The sequence below is a fragment of the Gadus macrocephalus genome, chromosome 21 (genome assembly GCF_031168955.1).
Source record: "Gadus macrocephalus chromosome 21, ASM3116895v1".
NCBI lineage: Eukaryota > Metazoa > Chordata > Actinopteri > Gadiformes > Gadidae > Gadus > Gadus macrocephalus.
In genome coordinates this window covers 18013912-18033424 of record NC_082402.1, presented here as the reverse complement: position 1 = coordinate 18033424, position 19513 = coordinate 18013912, and the positions used below count along the sequence as shown (strand labels likewise).

Sequence of the window (19513 nt, the reverse complement as noted above, 5' to 3'; positions counted from 1 at the left end):
GTCAACAAGGTGAGCTGGCATTCTCCTGGTTCTCTGAGGTCCAGTGTCCTGTTCAGGGGTTTCAGGGGTGCTGGATCAGCAGGTTGAGTGACCAACCACTCTTCAGCCACACAGATTGGCACAACTGTGTCTGGTTCAGGCTGAACCCACCGCTTCACAAATGATGCATGACGCATATCTTCTTGCCATCCAGAGTGGAAGAACATCTTTTTCGGTCCACCACAGTGTAGGGGTATTGTTCAAACGGTTTAGACAGTTGGTTTTGTTTCTGCTGAAGGAACAGGACTTTGTCATCCTGCTCAACAATGCTGTCTTTTGCTCTTCCGATTTTGTCTGCATCCACACCTCCATTTTCCTTCCTCACAGCATCAGTCCTGCGAACAGCAGCATCGCAAATAAGTGTCTCACACATTTTATGATGTTCTCTGGGACTTCTGAGGATATCGACACTCACCCATCTAGAGTAGTATCAGTCCCTAGTAGAAGGTCTCCTGATGGGAATGGTCCACACATGTCCATAGCAAGAGCCTGCCACGGTTTAGCAGGGAGCTCAGACCTTTTAGTAGAATCCTGTGAAGTCGAGCTATTGAGTTGACAAGCGTGAAATTACCTCACTAACAATCGATTCCGGGCCACCAGACTTTTATTCTCAATCTTTATTATTTTTTGGCAATTCCTTGATGTCCTTCATGCGCTAACATCAGTGTCTTTTGTCGTGCTGCCTGAGGAACGACAACCCCGGAACCTCTCAGCACTATTTTCGAAACAGTGGAGAGCTCAGTTTTAACGGTTTGGTTAGCAGCCTAACATTAACTCCAGTCACCAGTCTCGATAAAGCTCCATACAATAGCTTGAGTTCCAGTTGTCGTGGTGTGAAAGCATGCAGTAGTAGTAGTAGATGTGATCATCCATGCTTCTGGCTCAATATTGCACCTTATCCCACTGGACTGGCATCCACAATCAGATTCAGATTCAACTTTATCGTCATTGCAGAGACAACGAAATGTGGTTGGAGAGCTAAACAGAATTGCAAACGAGTGGTTAAGGTGCAGTTTGAACATGATTGTCATACAGTGCAATATTGGTACAGTATCGTTTAAATAATAGGGTGGGATAGTGGGACAGGGTGGCCTCAGAGGAATGCTTACTCCAGTCATGGTTTTTTAAAACACTGCCTCTTTCTTTAACAATTTAGCCTCTGCCCCTTCTGGCCAGATCTTGACTGTCACTGTGGGTTTCACACGTACGACGAGTGGTGCATACTTACACAATCAAATGTGTCTCTGCATCCTGGTTGAAATATGCCTTTACATGTACACTGACCAGCTGTTGCTTTAGCTCCACAAATGCCGTTTCCTGCTCTGACCCCATGTCCATTTGCAGGATTGCCTTGTGAGCCTCCTCAGTGGTTCTGATGTTGTGGCCTGAAGTACACAACCCATTAACTCCAGTTGTGACATTCAAAACTGGCACTTTTTGCTGTTCATTGTCAGCTGTCTCTCTTGCAGCCGTTGCAGGACTTGGTGCAGTCTTTCAACATGCTGTTGAATGGTCTCAGCTAAGACGATGATGTCATCCAATATGTTGTGCACTCCCGGGAAGCCTTGTAGGCTTGGACTGATGATGCATTTTCTAGGCCATGAAAACAGTCTCTATTCTTTATTAAAATCATAGTGAATACTATCAAACAGTATTCACTTGTTCGATAAGACCGATAGAAAGCTGTCCCAACTGTTCAGCAGTCTTTACCCCCAGCACACAAATCACTTCAATCACTTGCATTTTTGCTTTCAAATTAGCCATGAAAATCCCTTTCACATGGAGTTGTGTTGTTGAGCCAAATGGATAGACTTGCTTCTCTGGGCACTGTAGTTTAATGTCACTTTCGGACTTTAGCTGTTCTAACTTTGTCTCAGTCACAATTATATTACCACTGGCTGCTCATTCACTAGTACTGTTCGTGTTCCAGCCTCAACACTATCATTCACTAGTACTGTTAGTGTTCCATCCTTAACACTATCATTCGCCAGTACTGTTAGTGTTCCAACCTCAACACCATCATTCACCAGTACTGTTAGTGTTCCATCCTCAACACTATCATTCACCAGTACTGTTAGGGCCCTATTTTAACGGTCTGAAACGCAAGTGGGAAGCGCAAAGCGCAAGTAGCGTTGTGGGCGGTTCTACGGCGCTATCGCTATTTTACAGGCGGATAAAGTGTCAAAAGGGTTGGTCTGAAGCAGCCTAGTTACCCGTAGGTGTGGTTTGGGCGTAACGTCCAACAAACCAATGAGAGTGCCAGCTCCCATCCCCTTTAAGAGCTATGAGCGCATTTGAATCGGACGAGTTGATATTTTGACAGCGCGTCTGCAGTCTCCGACGAGACAGATGCACATGAATTTCAAACTGCAAATGGCTGTTTATTGCCAAATAATATGGCCTAATTCACACATGGAATAATGGGTTTTCTTCCACAACTTCAGAAATCCTAGAGTCCTCAAATAAATTTCGGCAAAGAAAACGTATATGATATAACATATGATATGCGGTAACTGTGGTTCTATTTAATGATATACGCAATACATTATAAACATTGTTTCTCATCAGTATTGTATGCTATCGTAATATGCATGTGTCCCCGCGGTAATAGCCATTGCCATTGATTGTATTATGCGTTACGTGTTTAGTTTGCGTGTGTTTAAACAGAGCACACACGCACGCCCGCATTCATTCATTCTTTTTAACACTCACTCGCGGTAAAACAATGTTTTTCACGATCAAATCATCAATCCTAAAAGTTATGGGCATGTAGGCCTACACGATGTCTCTGTCAAGAAAATATGTGTTTGCTGTACGGTGTTTGCAGATGCATTGATTTAAAAGTACAACTTATTTCCGCTGCATCAGCTGTTCTTTCCCAAATAATTTACCAAGAATGTGCGGCTAGGTAGATGGGAGGAGCAAAGTGTATGCGCGAGGTGCACAAGCAATCCGTATGCATCGCATGCGCATGTATGCATGCGCCCTTAAAATAGCATCTGAACAATGCGCCACTGACTTTAAACCAGGTATTTCCTGGTCAGTAGCGCAATGGCAAAATACCGTTTGCGCCAGAACACGCCTCCTCCTTCCGCCGAACCGCCCCTTGGGGCGCATGATCAATCCCTAATTTACCGGCGAGTGGCGATGGTGGGAAAAGAACGCTCTGCGCCAGTTGTAAACTAGCAACGACACATGCGCCAGTGACTAAGTCACTTGCGCCGGATGCAAGATAGGGCCCTTAGTGTTCCATCCTCAACACTATTATTCACTGTGAAAACAAGGTCATCTTCACTGCCAGTGGGTTCTTTGTGTCTGTCTGTGGTCGTTATTCTGTTCACTTTATGCGTCCTTTGTCGAATTTTTTGCACTTTGTTTTTTGTTACTGTGCACTCATGAGTCACGACTTAAATGACCTTTGCATCCACACCGGAAATTTTTCATTCCGTGCTCATCAGATGGTGACTGATTCTGAGTTGTGGAGACTCTGGGTCTCAGGCCTTGTTCACACTACATGCATCCGTCGGCGGATGGCCATGGGCGTGTCGGACGTATAGGGGACTAGTCTTTGTAGACACATACTGCAGCCAATCAAATCACCTCCCTCTACAAAGGGCGTAAAATTCTCCCAGCGAACACCGACATGAGCCCCTGGACAGATCAAACTTCATGCACCATCAACAGTTTGTACACATTACAGCGTTCCATTTTAAATCCTCGTCCCCATTTGTAGGGTTTTAACTAGGGCCCGACCGATATTGATTTTTGAGTGCCGATGCCGATTATTTTCAGAGAAAAATTACGATTACGATTTAATCGGCCGATTAAAAAAAACAAAAAAAAACATATAAAACGTAGTTTTTGATACCTTAAATATACTTTAAACACTTTTGACGAATATGTGAATTGAATGCAGAACCTTTGAGTGTTTTAGAATACATTTACAGTCAAAAATGAGTGTAATGTAAAATGTAAAATAAATAACTAACTCCCAATGTGCTGCGCTCGTGAGCAGTGACTAACACGTGCGTGCTGAGCAGTATGGTCTCACCGTTAGAGTCTACAGTATAACAAATTAACATGGCCTGGGACCTAAAGAAAAACAGGCACAACATGCTCAAACAACGCGTCTTGTGTACATTGGTGAGGTGAGCGCGCAGCTGCCTGAGCGAGCGTGCTTTCATGTTGTACGGTAAAATTCAATCTCCTCTTTTTTACTCCAGCTAAAGTTGTTAGTTAGCAAGGCGAGTAGGAGTGCAATCTGCAGGATACTAATCGCAATAACATTTATAAAAATAAAAAAAATAAAAAATCGGTTGTATTCGGCGTCTTTTTGGCCGATGCCGATTATTTTCAAAAAGGCTATAATCGGCCGATTAAATCGGCAGGCCGATAAATCGGTCGGGCCCTAGTTTTAACCCTGTATTAAAGGCCCACTATGCAACTTCGGGCATTTCTTCGCTGTTTTCTTGGTTTTGGCACGCACATTTCTCTACACAGCGCCCCCTACAGCTTCGTAGTAAATATTTTACAACACTGTCGTAACAACTCGTTGACGACCCTTCCCCATGCACTTCTACGCGAGCCATGTGCATTTGTTTTCAAAGAAGCCGGCGAATGCGTGGAGAGCCATGTCCGAAGTAGATGTTCATAAAGTGTAGGCAAGGTTATATATTTTTCAAATGGTGTATTTGTATTGCAATAAACATAAATCCATCCTTTTTTATAGTTGACGGGGAGAATTTATATCCGAGATTATAATTGTTTTATCTTAGGTTGAACAGAACAATCAGTGTAAGAGTGTTGGCCAACATAATAATCTAAATAAACAAGAACCTGGATTCGGGGATTCAGTCTGTGTCTGGGGGATGAGACAGACGAACAGCAAAACACCCATGGAAACAAAGGTGTTTATATGGTTGCAACCAAGCAAGCTAGAAACATACAGGGCACAACAAAACGGTCGAGAAAACAATTTTTACAGGGCTCACAACAAAATGGTTGAGCAAACACATTTGTACAGAGACTATCAACATCAAGAATACCACGAAGACAAAGTTCACCCAAGGGTACTTTCAATTTCAAAAGCAACACGGCCAAGTCGGCGTCTGATTTGCAGTCTTCTTTTTCTTTCAGTTCACGCTATTCCTGAAAAGCTTGCCCAACGTTTACTCGTGTCTGGCCTCTCTGTCGGTCAGTCTCCCTTTTCTCTTCTTATGTTCCTCCGACATTGGGTTTCTCTGTTTCTTTTTAGTCCGCTGATCTATGATGAATGTAACAATCCCTTAGTTACTTGTATTTATATCGAGCCGGTTCCGTGTTTGGGGGTCTGTGCCGTAAAGCAATTCGTTACTTCGCAAGACCCGAGACTCCCGCGAGAGTGGGCGACGGGTCGCCGGCAGAAACATATTCCTTGTCTCCGCCAAGATGTGCAAGGGGGAGTTGAAACAACGAACAATCGAACAAAAATGTATAATAGAACCATCGCAGGTGACCTTGGGTGTCTTGAAAGGCGCCTCTAAATAAAATGTATTATTATTATTATTATTATCGCAATGACTCTTAGCCTGTTATATTAAGGTAAATCAAGCCAAAAAAGTTGCATAGTTCCCATTTCACTCGTGTCTGATCTCTTTTCTGGTCCATTCTTCTTTTGTTCCACCGACAGTCGCCTCTTGGGTCCCTTATCAGTCGATTGATCCATGATGAATGCAGCAATTGCCTCGCAACTGGCTGTTTATATCTAGCCGGTGCCATGTTTGGGTGTGTGTCTGTGCCGTAAAGCATTTTTGAAACTACAATCTGACTACATTTTCGAGGCGCGATTGGATACTTCCGCTGCGTCACATCCGGATTGTGTCGGTCCGAACAGAGCAAGTTGCATATGCGCTTTTTCCTTGGAGAGGTGACATGGGGCAATGACACACCCACCAAACGACCCAGAAATGGTTGCAGAACCATCAGAATAACTCTCAACCAGCATAATTAATGTAATTTTGGCAAAAAAAGTTGCAAAGTGGGCCTTTGACACAAGACATTACAACCCCGGGACTGTTTCACATGCTGCTTTATTCATATACTTCCGGTAACGAAAAACAACCCATGACCTGACGTCATCCCGTGTCTAACGTGGGATGCCAATGAATATCACCCAGCGAGGTGGAGTCTGTAAGGGTAGCACTTTACTGTGTTACACTGTTAGCTATACATTAATTTCCTTTTTTTGTATTGCTATTTTTTTATTATATTGTCCTGTGTCACTATACTGTGGTTTAAGTAGCTCCCCAACACTCTTTTATGCCTCAATTTATCAGGAACGCGGGAAGTCAGTCCAGGTTGTGGGTGCTGAGAGGAGGTCTATATGATGACGTCATAATAAATGCTGCATACTTCGAATGAGCCAACGTCATGGTTTTCATCTTAATATGTCAAACATTTTACACCACTTTCAGAATGTTTTACACTATAAAAGACAACATGCTTTATGTCAAAGCAGCATAGTACCATTCTCAGCTATGGACAGATCACACACGGAATGCAGGTTTATTTCTAATCAGAAGACAATTTATATTGATGGAGTCACAGCTACGCTATACGGGTAGCAACAGAACAAGGCACTTGAACTTAACTATAACTAACACACACACACACACACACACACACACACACACACACACACACACACACACACACACACACACACACGTGTTGGTTGTCTGCTATGACTGAGGGGTCAAAGCCTAGGAATTCTACTTATTATACATAACGTAACAATAAAGAAGTTGAACTTCGTAAAAGTAAATTATTAAGTTTCATTTCCTGAGCGCCTGGCTGGGAAGTCAAACTCCTTTGGCTTGCAGGGCTCTTCACAGTTAGTTGGTGGTGTGCAGGTGGCGGGAGTAACCCTGCATAGGATCGACCGGTGGGGGGTTAGCATTAGTGCAGTATCTTTCTCTCCGCTCCCCCCCCTTAGGGGTGCTGGAGGGATAGGGGGCCGCTTGGATCAAAAAGTATTGATTTGTTCAGAAAACGTTTTTCACTTGCAGTTACAGCCCCCACCATGGGGGGTGCTGCAGCACCCTCAGACCCCCCCCCCCCTTTGAAGAGGGGGCGGGGGGGGGGGGGGGGGGGGGGGTTCTAAGGTAGCTACCATGAAAATGTTACCTATTTCAGTGAAACTTATAATAGCCTGCTAATAAACCAACTGAACAATTAGTCACAATGACTATATTGTATTTCAAATAACTGACCCCGACAACTCTTGTAAATAAATAAGTTTACTCATGGGCGTCAGTTTGGTTGGAAATGTGCTGGGGACAGTGACGCATTTGGAATTGCATTTTCAGAAGTGCTGGGTACAATGAGGACGCACTATTTTTTTTCGCCACTATTTCATTAGCGGCACTTGAGTGCCGGTAATGAAAGGTTCTGAAAGACGGCATACCCATGTAGATTATTACTAAGGAATAAAATGTACACAAAATCTGTCTGGCACGTTTTATGCAGAAAACGTTTCCAAAAAGCATCGGACACATGACCCACTATGTTCTGCTCCATTTATCCAATATTGACAACGTGAAATGACATGGCTAAGCTAACAACATAAACAAGAGGAGCTAGGAAAGGAATTTAACTACATGTTTAAGTTCAGAAGGGCCAAACGTGTGGCTAAACACAGCACTACAAAAGACGTGAAGATTAGAAAAGAAAAAAATATTTGTTGCACAGCTGAACGCTGGATCACATCATGAGCTGGCTGTTCTCAATTCACAACACGCATTCCATCAAAACTAGCCTACATCAGGCATTTTGACCAAAACGCATGCACTCCCCCCCACAATTATTCCAGAATTCAAGCAAAGCAAGAATGACCAAAAGTCACTTTGTGTCAACAAGAGACTGACTCCACGACTATCAATTGCAAGTTAAAACAGCCGATCACTTGAGTGCAAAAAACACAAAAGACCTTTCACAGCACCAGCAAATCTTAAGCAATAAATATCGCGTCTTACCTTTATTTATGTGGCAGTGGTCTGCAGATGCATCCCGTGGTGTAGCCTACCACATCCATTTAGTTCAGCAGGTTATCGTTCTGATACTGTCCATGGTACTAGCAACGTGCCCTGGTGCTTTTTACCTATGTATTCAGGCTAAAATGACTTGATTGTCTGATGCCTCATCATCCCAGCCAAAGAGTATCGGTATTATTAGTAGCCTAATGGCTACTAGCCAAATCTAAAAAATATTTTTCAATGTATTTGTTATCATTCGTAGCGTTGATCAGCAGAGAAATAGTTTGCCAAAGTCATCGACGTCGCTTAGCAACCGAATACGCTGGGGTTGATAAGTTACCAGACTGTGGAGTGATGACGTGAAACAGAGGCAAAAAGAAACACTTTCCTTGACAGCGGTCAATATGTTGGACGTGAGCATTCCACTGCATTAAGAAGAGCCGTGTAATAAACTAAAATAATTGACAGCTGAACGTTAGGAAGGCCCATGCAAGTGAATGGAGCAGTCTACAGCATTGAGAAGAGCCGTGTAATAAGTAAGGGATAATGTATAGAACGCCGGTCATTATCGGGAAAATAAGCCCCGACAGGGCGAACAAGACACCGACGCACAGCGAAGGTGTCTTGCTCGCCCTGAAGGGGCATATTTTTGATAATGACCGGCGACGTTCTATACATTATCCTGCTTATTACACGGCTACTTGCCAAAACGAAAAAATAACTTCACATGGTGTCCTTTTTAGTGTTGGCTCGTTCGTTCGCGAACCAGTTCGAATGAACGAGTCTTTAGGACGAATGAACCGAACCGGTTCGTCTCTCTCGTTCATTCCTTCACCATTCGATTCACCGGAAACTCGACTGAACGAACGAACGAGTTTCCGGTAGCACTAACTCCACTGAGTCTGACTGACTCAGCTGAGAACCGTGCAATGGCGTGTATTCCATGATGCGATTTACCGCTGCCGGAAACCAGGCTGAATGAACAAACGATTCGCGAACGACTCCTCCCAGTTCAGTCGAGCTTCCGGTAGCACTGAGTCTGACTGACTCAGCTGAGAACCGTGCAATGGCGTGCATTCCATGATGCGATTCACCGTTACCGGAAACTAGGCAGATTCGCAAACGACTCCTCCACCGAGTTTCCGGTGAATCGATTCACCGGAAACTCGATTATTTTATTTTTTTTACTAGTGGTGAATCAAAATGAATCTTGACTAAATCTGGTGTAATCGACGCCTATGATACTGACCTCTTTGAGGAAGGTACAAATTATCTAACCCTTTTTATTCGAAAACCAAAAAAACACAAATCAGTCCCCTTTAGATTGACAAATAACAATTTTGGGGTAATATTAAACAAGGGGCGGTACCAAAACAACAAATCAATTAAGAACCTGTAAACAAATGCAAAACTGATTTGGCTTATACCCACACACTACAATGAAACAATTGAATCCCTTCAATTTCTTTGGCCAAATCCCTTTTAATAATACTCCCTATAGCAAAATGTATCACTTTAGCTATTTGTTATTGTGATTATTTGTTGTTTACTTGTTTCCGATAATTTCTCCATTTAGAATTTTGAAGTCTGTTAAAATCTTATCACTTGATTTAAGCCATTCAAAATGTGGCTTCACTAAAACATATTTTCAACCTCAGTTTGCACTACAGCATTTTCTGCAGGAAAGGATTTTTTGTAGTTACTTTTGTTGGGTGAATTCATACATGTGCTTGACAAATCTACAGTAAATAAAACATGACCTATGTCAGTCAACCGGACATCGAATCATTCCTAATCAACAGTATCAGCAGTTGTTAAGGGGAAAATTATCTAAATCAGTTAATTTTTTTTGAGTAATTGCCTACCCATCCACTGACTTTCCCACCCTTTATTGTTATATAAGTCCAGGGCTCCAGACTGTGACCAAAATTTGAGAGTGTGCGACTGAATTCTACATCTGGTCGCGCATGTGCATGTTGAACGTGGAAGGGGCGTGTCAATGAATCCGGAATCTTTAGCAGGCCAATGAGTGTAAGAAAGATAGGAAATGGCCACTGTAAAGGTACGGCCACACCAAACGCGTTACCTGCGTACCACGCGTATAAAATCGGCAATTTTTCCATAGGGAAGCATTGGTTTACGCGCGTATGAGGTGCGTACACGCGTATCATGCGTACCAAGCAACATTTTACTCGCTGTAGGGGCGTATGAGGCGCGTACATATACGCGCGCACATATACGCGCGTACATATACGCGCGTATATATACGCGCGCACATGTACGCGCGCACATGTACGCGCGCACATGTACGCGCGCACATGTACGCGCGCACATGTACGCGCGCACATGTACGCGCGCACATGTACGCGAGGAGTTCAAAAAATTGAACTTTTTACACTCATATGCGCCGCAATAGCCAATCAGCGTTGAGCTTGACCCGACGTCACTGGCAGAGAGTAGTGAGCTTGGACAGAAGCATACGGCCGACATCTTTCTTTATTCTGTGTGGAAATAGTAACATAGTTACGCCATTAAATGCTTTTATGGAAACATTTTTAGCGAGAAATGTGCATTTTACTTTCATAATGTTCGCTCGGTGAATGTGAAGGATGTTTGGTTTGATAGTTATGACGAAGAGGGAACGCTCCGTTCACTTGCATGGACAGAGTCTCTGGTTACTAAGCAACCTCAACGTCTTGGCGGACTATATATCTGCTGATCAACACTACGAATGCTGGAAACACACCAGACACACCATGTGAAGTTATTTAACCCGATTATTGTTATTTATATCCGAGAATATTTAATCTAACCCGATCTAAACTCTATCACCTAAACACGGCGGCGTTTGGGTTTCCTACCTCGGACTCCAGAGCAGCCATGTCCATGGCAGCCACGGCCGGCAACTTTCTTTATTCTGAGTGGAAATAGTAACATAGTTACGCCATTAAATGCGTTTATGGAAACATTTCTAGCGAGAAATGTGCAACACACCAGACACACCATGTGAAGTTATTTAACCCGATTATTGTTATTTATATCCGAGATTATTTAATCTAACCCGATCCAAGCTCTATCATCCATCCAAAAACGGCGGCGTTTGGGTTTCCTTCCTCGGACTCCTAAATCCAGCGCAGCCACAGGCTGGGTGGGGGGGGGAGTTTTGGGCGGTCTCATCTACGCGCGTATGCGTACGCGCGTATCTGACCATTTTTGACACAAAATGGTCAAGCAACATTTTCGCTGCGTTACGCACGTACATGGTACGCTAGGTACGCGCTTGGTGTGTTCGCACTTTAAGTGGTTTATGTGTGGAGGGGGAGGGTCCCATAGATTATCAGCGAGCGTAAACGTCTATGAGAACATAAAGGAGAAAGATTTCACAACTTGCTACGTGCGTTTGCAATGAGCAAGCAAACTATTGACTCTTTCTTCTGACCTTCGGCTAATGTGCCAGAGCCAGTCAGTCTGCACGGATCTTATTTTACATACCCTTCACCCGCCCGTACCCGCAATACATTAAACCGCGTCTGACCCGTGTTCCGACAGTAGCGCAAATTACATTCCGCACCCGACCAGACCCGCTATAAATTGATATCGACGCCCGACCCGCACCCAAAGGAAAATTAGAAACATTAAATTGAACACCGGGGAATTACACTATCTGGTGTTTGGCGTGGTGCTATAGATTGCTGTGCAAAAAAAGCACATCATCCACTGTTGACGGTTTTTGTTCACTCCTCCGCTCCTGATTAACATATCCAGCACCGGAGAAGTCTCGCACGCAATCGCAAAGCTGGCGTCCGACCCGCGCTGTTCAGGCGTCCGACCCAACCCGTTTCATCCAAATTGTGCGGGTCACTCGAACCAGTGCAGGACTCTGCTTCAGGTGCCATAAAGGGCTTTTCACGCGGGAGGCGTTTGTCGTGCATGATAATGCATTCTCAATGAAGAGGCGAGGAGGCAGAAAGAAGGCTCAGCGTCCTGTCCAGATGGCACACTCCCGTGAAACTGACGCTTACGTGCTCGTCAAACGCATGCACGTACACCTGGAAACCCTTTGGATAGATGAGAATCACAATAAAATGTGACACTGAACAGCACATTGTAATTTCTGTATCTATTATCAAAATATTTATTAGTACTACAGTGAAAATGTGTAGATATATGAATATTTGGTTGGCATGTTGATTAACGATGTGTGCCCCTAGAATTTCTGGTTGCGCCCCTAAAATGTTCAGTTAGGGGCCACAGTTAGTCTGCAGCCCTAATGTCATGCAATGAACAACTATGTATTCTTCTCCTAATCCTCCCAGGAGATGAGCCAGTTATTCTGGTAGTGCTGCACCACACCCACGACCGTGAGAAGAACGTCAGCCCTCAGAGAGTGGATCCCTCACAGCCGTTCAAAGACAAGATCGTCCTGAGTGTGGCATGCCTGTTCTATGAGGGCAAGCTTCTCAAATGTAAACACAATAGCAAAGAAATCAATAAGGTCATAGATCATTTGTCACGTCCTATCCCAAAATGCTAATAAATGTTCTTCCTTCTTCCATGCATTCAATAACAACACTGTAAAAAATGATTTTTTGGCCCTGTAATTATTATTTCAATTATGTATATAAATTCTACAAAGAAATCCGAATTCAGTGCTTTTACTTTAAAATACCAGTTTTTAATGTAGTGCATTACTTGGTGATTGTTTGTAATTATGTGTACTCAGTTTTGTATGTAAATTGAATCATTCGATCCAAGTAATATTCACTAAACCAGTTCATTGGCCTAATTAGTTGATATTTCCAAGTAAAATGTACTTGAGTGATAACAGTGAACCTGGCAACTTTCACGAACATTCGGAGCATGACGTAAAAGCCCCTCCCCACATTTGAACGGTCTTTCGTCCGAGACGTGCTGTACTCCTGTCCAAGTTCCACATTTCAACTGGGTTGGCAGACTTTGTTGAATGAGATGGGGAAGAACGTGAATGAACCACGAAGGTAAGTTTTAAGCGAAACAAATGTTGTACGTTCCTGTTGGCTCACCTACTTAAGTCAGTTTCTCCGCACTGAAAGCAGATACGGCTGCGGCGCTAACAAATAGTGTATTTTCCTGCTAGCTAACTTTGCTAGCGCCACGAGGTATGTCCAGGGTTTCCGACAGCACTTTACAGCTTAGGCGGCCGCCAAAGCAACACATGCCTGCCGCCTTAACTAGCGTCTTCAAAAACAAAAACGGGCTGAATTTCAGCGTGGGATTGTGCACAATTTAATTTATGCCTGCAAATCCAACACTTATAATGTGTGGAATTCCCACACACATTTTACAGCGATGTATGTTCAACCAACGTGGCCGGAACCACTGTGTCCGAGTGTCTTGACTTCGACCCTGAACACACCTGTAGATCTGAACCTCCCGCTAGCAGAACACACAGTGCTTTTACATGGGATAGCTTGGATTAAACCTTATACCGATTTTGCTACTCGAACGGACCATGTCAATTGCCCGAACGTACATGGCCTTTAGAGATCGGATAATGGCCGGAGCATGGCTGAATCCGCTACCCTAAGTGGCGCTGTAGCCCTTTCATACAGTGGTTATAGAACTTCTGGTTGACCTCTACTGTAAAAGATGCATGTTAAGTTGCACACTTCACGTTAGAATGCAGTTGCAGGCTTACATTCCCCATGGGTAACTTTCTGTTTCCATCTATACGTGCTGTGATGTATGTATGCTACATATGTTATGTATTCTCTGCAATCAATTCTTTTTGTGTTTAATAGCATCATGTCGACGGCAGAAGGGACATTATCATCCGTTGCTTAGTTGAGTATCTTGGAGAGAGTGGAGAGGAGCTGATCAAAGACTATCAGGTATCTGATGATAATCATGACCATATTAAAATGATTGTCTAGCCTTATAATCTGGTGTTCACTTGTGATGTTTTTTAAAAGACTCAAAAGATGCACATTTTTCAATCAGGCTTTTAACTGATTTCTTAAATTATTTTTATGCTCTTACCCATTTTTTTTAAAATCATATTTAATCTTTATCTTATCTATCTTAAACTTTAAGTGTTCTTGGGGATATTTCCAGCCAACCTGTTTATTTAACAAGCCACGTTTTGGCTTTCGGAACATCCACAAAGTAAATAATTTAAGAACACTTAAGGGTTGCCTTTTGTCTCTATTTAACGATCACTTAGAAACTTTATTTTATGAGCAAAAGAGTAATTTAATTAATACCCTTTTTATAACCTATTTTAATCCCTCAGTTTTCAGCACCAGTGTTTCCCCCATGGGGACCTTCCACACTGGGACTAGTTCTGGTCTACCAACACGGGTGCAGTCCCATAGATAGCTCCAGCCTGGGTGGCTGGAGGGCTCTGCACCCCTGTGTGGAGCCTCCTGTCTGCCCGGGCCAGGGTGGTCACTGTGGCGGCACTCCCTATGGTCGTGGGCGATGACCCCTCTCAGTCTGGATGGCCCCCAAAAGTGACTTTCTTTGGCTCAGGGTCAGCCTCTGTGAAGCACGTTGTGTAACTTTATGTATGAAAAGTGCCATATGAATATTGTTGGATTTGAGTACACTAAATTGAGTATACCTTTTTTGTATTTATTTTCAACTTTTTTTTCTCTTAAGCTTTTCTTTTACTTGGAATCGATTCTTAGTTTGTTTCTCATTGTGCCTTATTTGTTTTCACAGGACGTCAGCCAAGAAGCAGTGAAAGAGGACTGCAGTAATTACATGATGCAGATCAACGTCATCCATCCCAATGTGGCACAGGAAAACCAAGATCCTGTGTATGCGTCAGTCATCATCAAGTGTGACAAACGCTTGCCTCCTGCTCATGGGTGTCATCTATGCTGTAAACTTAAGTTACCCACTTAAACTGAAATATACGTTTGAAGTATTTCAGAAGCTGTTTCTTGAGCTTGACGTCATTACAATGTCACCAAAGGTCCAGTTTCTCCACAATAAACTTTTAGCGTGAGTGTTCCAGTGCTATTTGTGCTTTTGTCCAGCACAAACAATCTCTTTACTTTTGTCATTTTTCTGACTGAAATTTCAAGTTTTGCTTAGTTTTTAAGTTATTTCTGTCCTGAACATCCTGAGAATGTCTGCAAAGGTAGCCATTGCAGTTTATGTATGCATTATTTGCTGTTCTGAAAAGTCAACTGTAACACTGTATTCGTTTGTATGCTGGAATATCAGTCCTAAAGTCAGTTGGTGCTTTGTCATTCCGCATTGAATTTTTCAAATCCTAAACGGCTTTACTTTTGAGCTTTTGTGTGTGTGTGTGCACTGTTTTCAAATTTGCTAGCAGGAAGTTCTGTGTGGTTATGTTATGTATTTTAAATACATCTATGCCATTTCAAATGTGAAATAAAAGTGTATTTCAAACATCCCTTAAGCTGCAAATATTTGTTTCTGGAAAATATTGAATTAGAATAGTAAAAATATTTACTAAATTCAATTAATATTAACTAATACATTCCTAATAAATATTACTTAATAATTACATAAAATATAACAAAGAAAAGATGAGTAAGAAACACAAAGAATCATGAGCAACGTTTACTTGGGTTTTGTAATTAGATGCAATGGTAATTTGAGTGAAAGTTACAATCCATAGGCAAGTATTGTCAGTGCAATTTACTTGTGAATTTTTCATAAAAATTAAGTGGTTCTAGTAAGTAAATATTACTTAGAAATAGCCTGAGTAAAGATTACTAGCACTTTCTGTGTGGAAAAATATGCCTCGCTTTTTTTAAGTAAATGTCACTCCAAATTTTTTTCAGTGAACCAAAGCTCCCTTTTAAATGATCATAAACTGTTGTCAAATTCATTTTTTCTGTGCACTGGTGCACGGTGCACGGACAAAACATGCACATCAAAAAATGTCCGAACTTAGCTAACTATTTAGCTAACTCATTACAGTCCTGGCTGGGCTCAATGTAGCTTTGAGCAAGCGGAGGATACGTTTAAAGGGTTTAGTTTCTCTCTGCCACCCCAAGCCAACAAACGCACACACCCCCACACACATAAATTCGATGGCAATCAACTGCTCATTCAAATGGTTCTAGATAAGTGGTAAAATGGTGAATTCAATCTTAGTTACAAAAATGAAAATGAGTACACACTCATTCAACGATAAAGTTGGAGCAAAGATTAAATACAATAAAGATGCAAGCAGCCTTTAACAGGGGCCAAGCCTTATACTGACCTTATTTGTTTGTTGGTATATCCTCAGTTTGGGTATGGGGATTAGTCTACATAGTTTCTTGACCGTATGTAAGGAGTTATGCTTGTTCAAAGATTTCAGGTGATCCTTGCAGCAGCCCCCTATTGTCTTATTTTGATTTAATTTAAACATACTTAATCTTAACCTATATTTCCTTAAATCCACCAAGTTTGGTGATGATTGCCCTCAAATTGAGCTCAACCGGAATTGACTTAATTGGTGGATGATCTAGTCGTCTAGTAGGCCTACACTTGGGGATAAGCTAAGGACAAGGGGTTATTAAATAAGATAGAGGGCCTAAAAGAACACAATTGATCAATTGGGTGGCTCTTAGGTCGATTTCAAATTTTGGTTAGGTTTACGCACGGAATAGGGTTGGGGTTAGCCCAAATAAATGGAGAGCGGTCCAGGGCGATCCAACCCCGGGGTTTATCATTTTGCATAACCTACCTAGATGGTTTCATGATAGTATAGGCTAAATTTATCGATCAACAGCAACATGAACGCCTTACTGCCAACATGTCATTGACTGTTTTAAACTAGTAAGCTGATAAAATTAGAATTGCAACTACTTTGACATATTGTTCTCATAATCGTTTTATATTGGTCTTCGGGCCAGTGATATTAGGATGATACGAGCAAACAAACATTAACTATGTTACATTGATATGCAAAATACATAAACCAGTGAATTCACATCTAGAAAGTGTCTGAGTTGTATTACATTATTGAAACACATATATATACACACACTCTATGTATGTGTGTATCTAAAGATTGACTGGAAAACATGTGCAACACTTCACACGTCTCAAATGGTGTATCTGTTTAAAATGCTTTGAACATCTGAATCCACTAATAAATAACCCTGTCACGGGGTGCATATAGCTTCCGTCAATGTTGCCTGTGTGTGTTTGTCTTGTTTGACTATGTATTCCGTTACCTTCATACTGTTTTAAAATCATTTATCAGCCATGTAATTTATCATAAGCGCTACGGCAGTTTAATACAATCTTGCAAGTTTTTCTGTTTGATACCATTTACGTCACCTGGGCCCCGTTTCCCGGAAGCATCTTTAGCCCGTCGTACGAGCATCGCACAGTTTTCACACCGTTTCCCGAAAGCATCGTTGGTAACGATAGTTATGTTATTATAACTCTAGTTCTATGATTGTAGGCGTAGCCGTCTAGGCTTCGCCTTATGGGCTTGTCCCGTGGGCGCGCCTGCGCGCGCTGAAAATTCAAACTATGCACCTATCAGCGTGGGCACCGCCCACATTTCCCACGGTATCGTGTCTATATAACGCGGTGTATACCGTCGCTCATCCTCCAAGCTTTTCTTTCAGCAATTGGAGGGTACAGCAGGTGGGAAACTAGACGGCTACGCCTACAATCATAGAACTAGAGTTATAATAACATAACTATCGTTCTATTTCATGTAGGCTACGCCGTCTAGGCTTCGCCTTATGGGCTAAGGTGAAGCTGCGAGCGGAGCCCGATCAATGTACTCCTGCTGGACCCCAGTCAAAAAGACCTAAGTCACCAGAACACATTAAGACTCAAAAAGCCAAGGATGTGTAAAACACAACAGCATTATAAAAAACGAATTCCTCCTAGATCAAGCAAGGCAATGATCAAGGGAGAAAAAAGTGAGTCTGTAAAGACTCCGGCTCTATTCCGTGCTTCATGGAACCCATGAAAGGAAAAGAAAAACCAGAGCAACTAGGTTTCCATTAGGTCCGCTACCACCGGGGCGGAGCTACGGAATTCGGCTCTCCAATAATGGGACTCTCTCCCGTTTCTTATTTGAAGAAAACGGCGGGAGTGCCACACTGGTAAACAAAACCACCAGACAATTGGCGAGCCAATAGAAAAACCCCCTAGCCTGTTTTTCATTTGAAAAAAGGTGGGGGAGTAAGACTGGTAATCAAGTCCAACTCGCCAGCCGTCGAGAGGAAATCCAACCACGACGCTTTAAAGAACATGTCTATATTCTTAAGCCGTAAAAGGGGTCCCGGACTCTAGCACAGAGTTGCCGAGTGAGCCCCTGGACATGTCTAACATGTAAAAACGGACAAAGGGGCCGGGGGAAGACCAAGACGCAGCCGCGCAGATGTCTTCCACCGAAACGCCCTTGAGTAGAGCCGTTGAAGCGGCCACGCTCCGTGTGGAGTGAGCTTTAACGCCCAACGGTGGCGCCAAGCCCTGCCGAAAGTAGGCTAGGCAAACACCCTCACATACCCAGCGAGAAAACCGCTGCTTAGAGAGAGCGCGGCCCCTGCTAGCGTCGCTATAACACACAAACAACTGTTGTGTGGAGCGGAACGCTGCCGAGCGATTCACGTACATAGCCAACGCCCGAACCGGGCACAGGAGATGCAACTCCGCCTCCGCCTCACTAGAATGAGGCGGGGGGTGAAAAGCCTTAAGCACAATATCCCTAGACCGAAAAGAACTATTAATGTTCTTCGGGAGGAATGCAGGATTAGGTCTGAGCAACGCGAAGGAGCTGTCCTCGTTTAGCAACAAGCAACTCGGGCTGACAGACAGAGCGGTTAGCTCACCGGCCCGCTTGGCAGAAACCAAGGCCAACAAGAGCGCCGTCTTAAATGACAGGGCATCCAAAGGGGCCTGAGAGAGAGGCTCGAAAGGATCCCTGGACAATCCGCGCAACACGGTGGGGAGATCCCAGCGTGGTGTAAGCAAGCGTGAAACAGGCCTAACCCGTCTAGCCCCACGCAAGAATCTCTTGACCAGTGGATGGCTGAAGATCGGTCCACCATCACAGCCTGCATGGCCAGCCGAAACGGCTGCCGCATAGACCTTGATAGTGGAGAAGGCCAAACCTTTTTCCAATAAGTTTTGCAGAAACAAAAGCACGCTTCCCACCTCGCATTGAGATGGGACAGCGTGGTTCGTCTCACACCAATTAGAGAAGGCGCACCACTTCGCCGCATAGAGGGAAGAAGTAGAAGGCGCACGAGCACTCTGAATAGTGTTGATAACCGTCTCAGGCAAACCTTTGCCCTGCAGGATCAACCTCTCAGGAGCCAAACCAACAGCCGTCCCGAGACATCGGGCGGGTGGTGCACCGTCCCGTGGGCCTGTGAAAGCGCATCCGGCCTGAATGGTACTGGCCAAGGCGCCGACCGCGAGAGCGCGGCCAGCTCTGGAAACCACAGAGCTGAACGGTCCTCCGGGGCCACTAATATCAGGGACAG

The 19513-nt window shown here is 43.5% G+C and overlaps 1 protein-coding gene and 1 long non-coding RNA gene across 2 annotated transcripts in view; both read left to right on the top strand.

Moving 5' to 3' along the window:
• LOC132450122 (uncharacterized) overlaps window positions 1–12621 on the top strand; it is a 34464-nt gene extending 21843 nt beyond the window's left edge. Inside the window, exon 7 of the mRNA XM_060042127.1 lies at window positions 12368–12621. Coding sequence (XP_059898110.1) covers window positions 12368–12585 — 218 coding nt within the window. The 3' untranslated portion in view covers window positions 12586–12621. The remainder of the gene's footprint in view (window positions 1–12367) is intronic.
• A 302-nt stretch (window positions 12622–12923) lies between these two features.
• Window positions 12924–15425, top strand: LOC132450128 (uncharacterized). The gene is made up of 3 exons (XR_009523794.1): window positions 12924–13048; window positions 13832–13921; window positions 14754–15425. It is a non-coding gene; the product is annotated as an uncharacterized LOC132450128 (long non-coding RNA).
• The last annotated feature ends 4088 nt before the right edge of the window (window positions 15426–19513 follow it).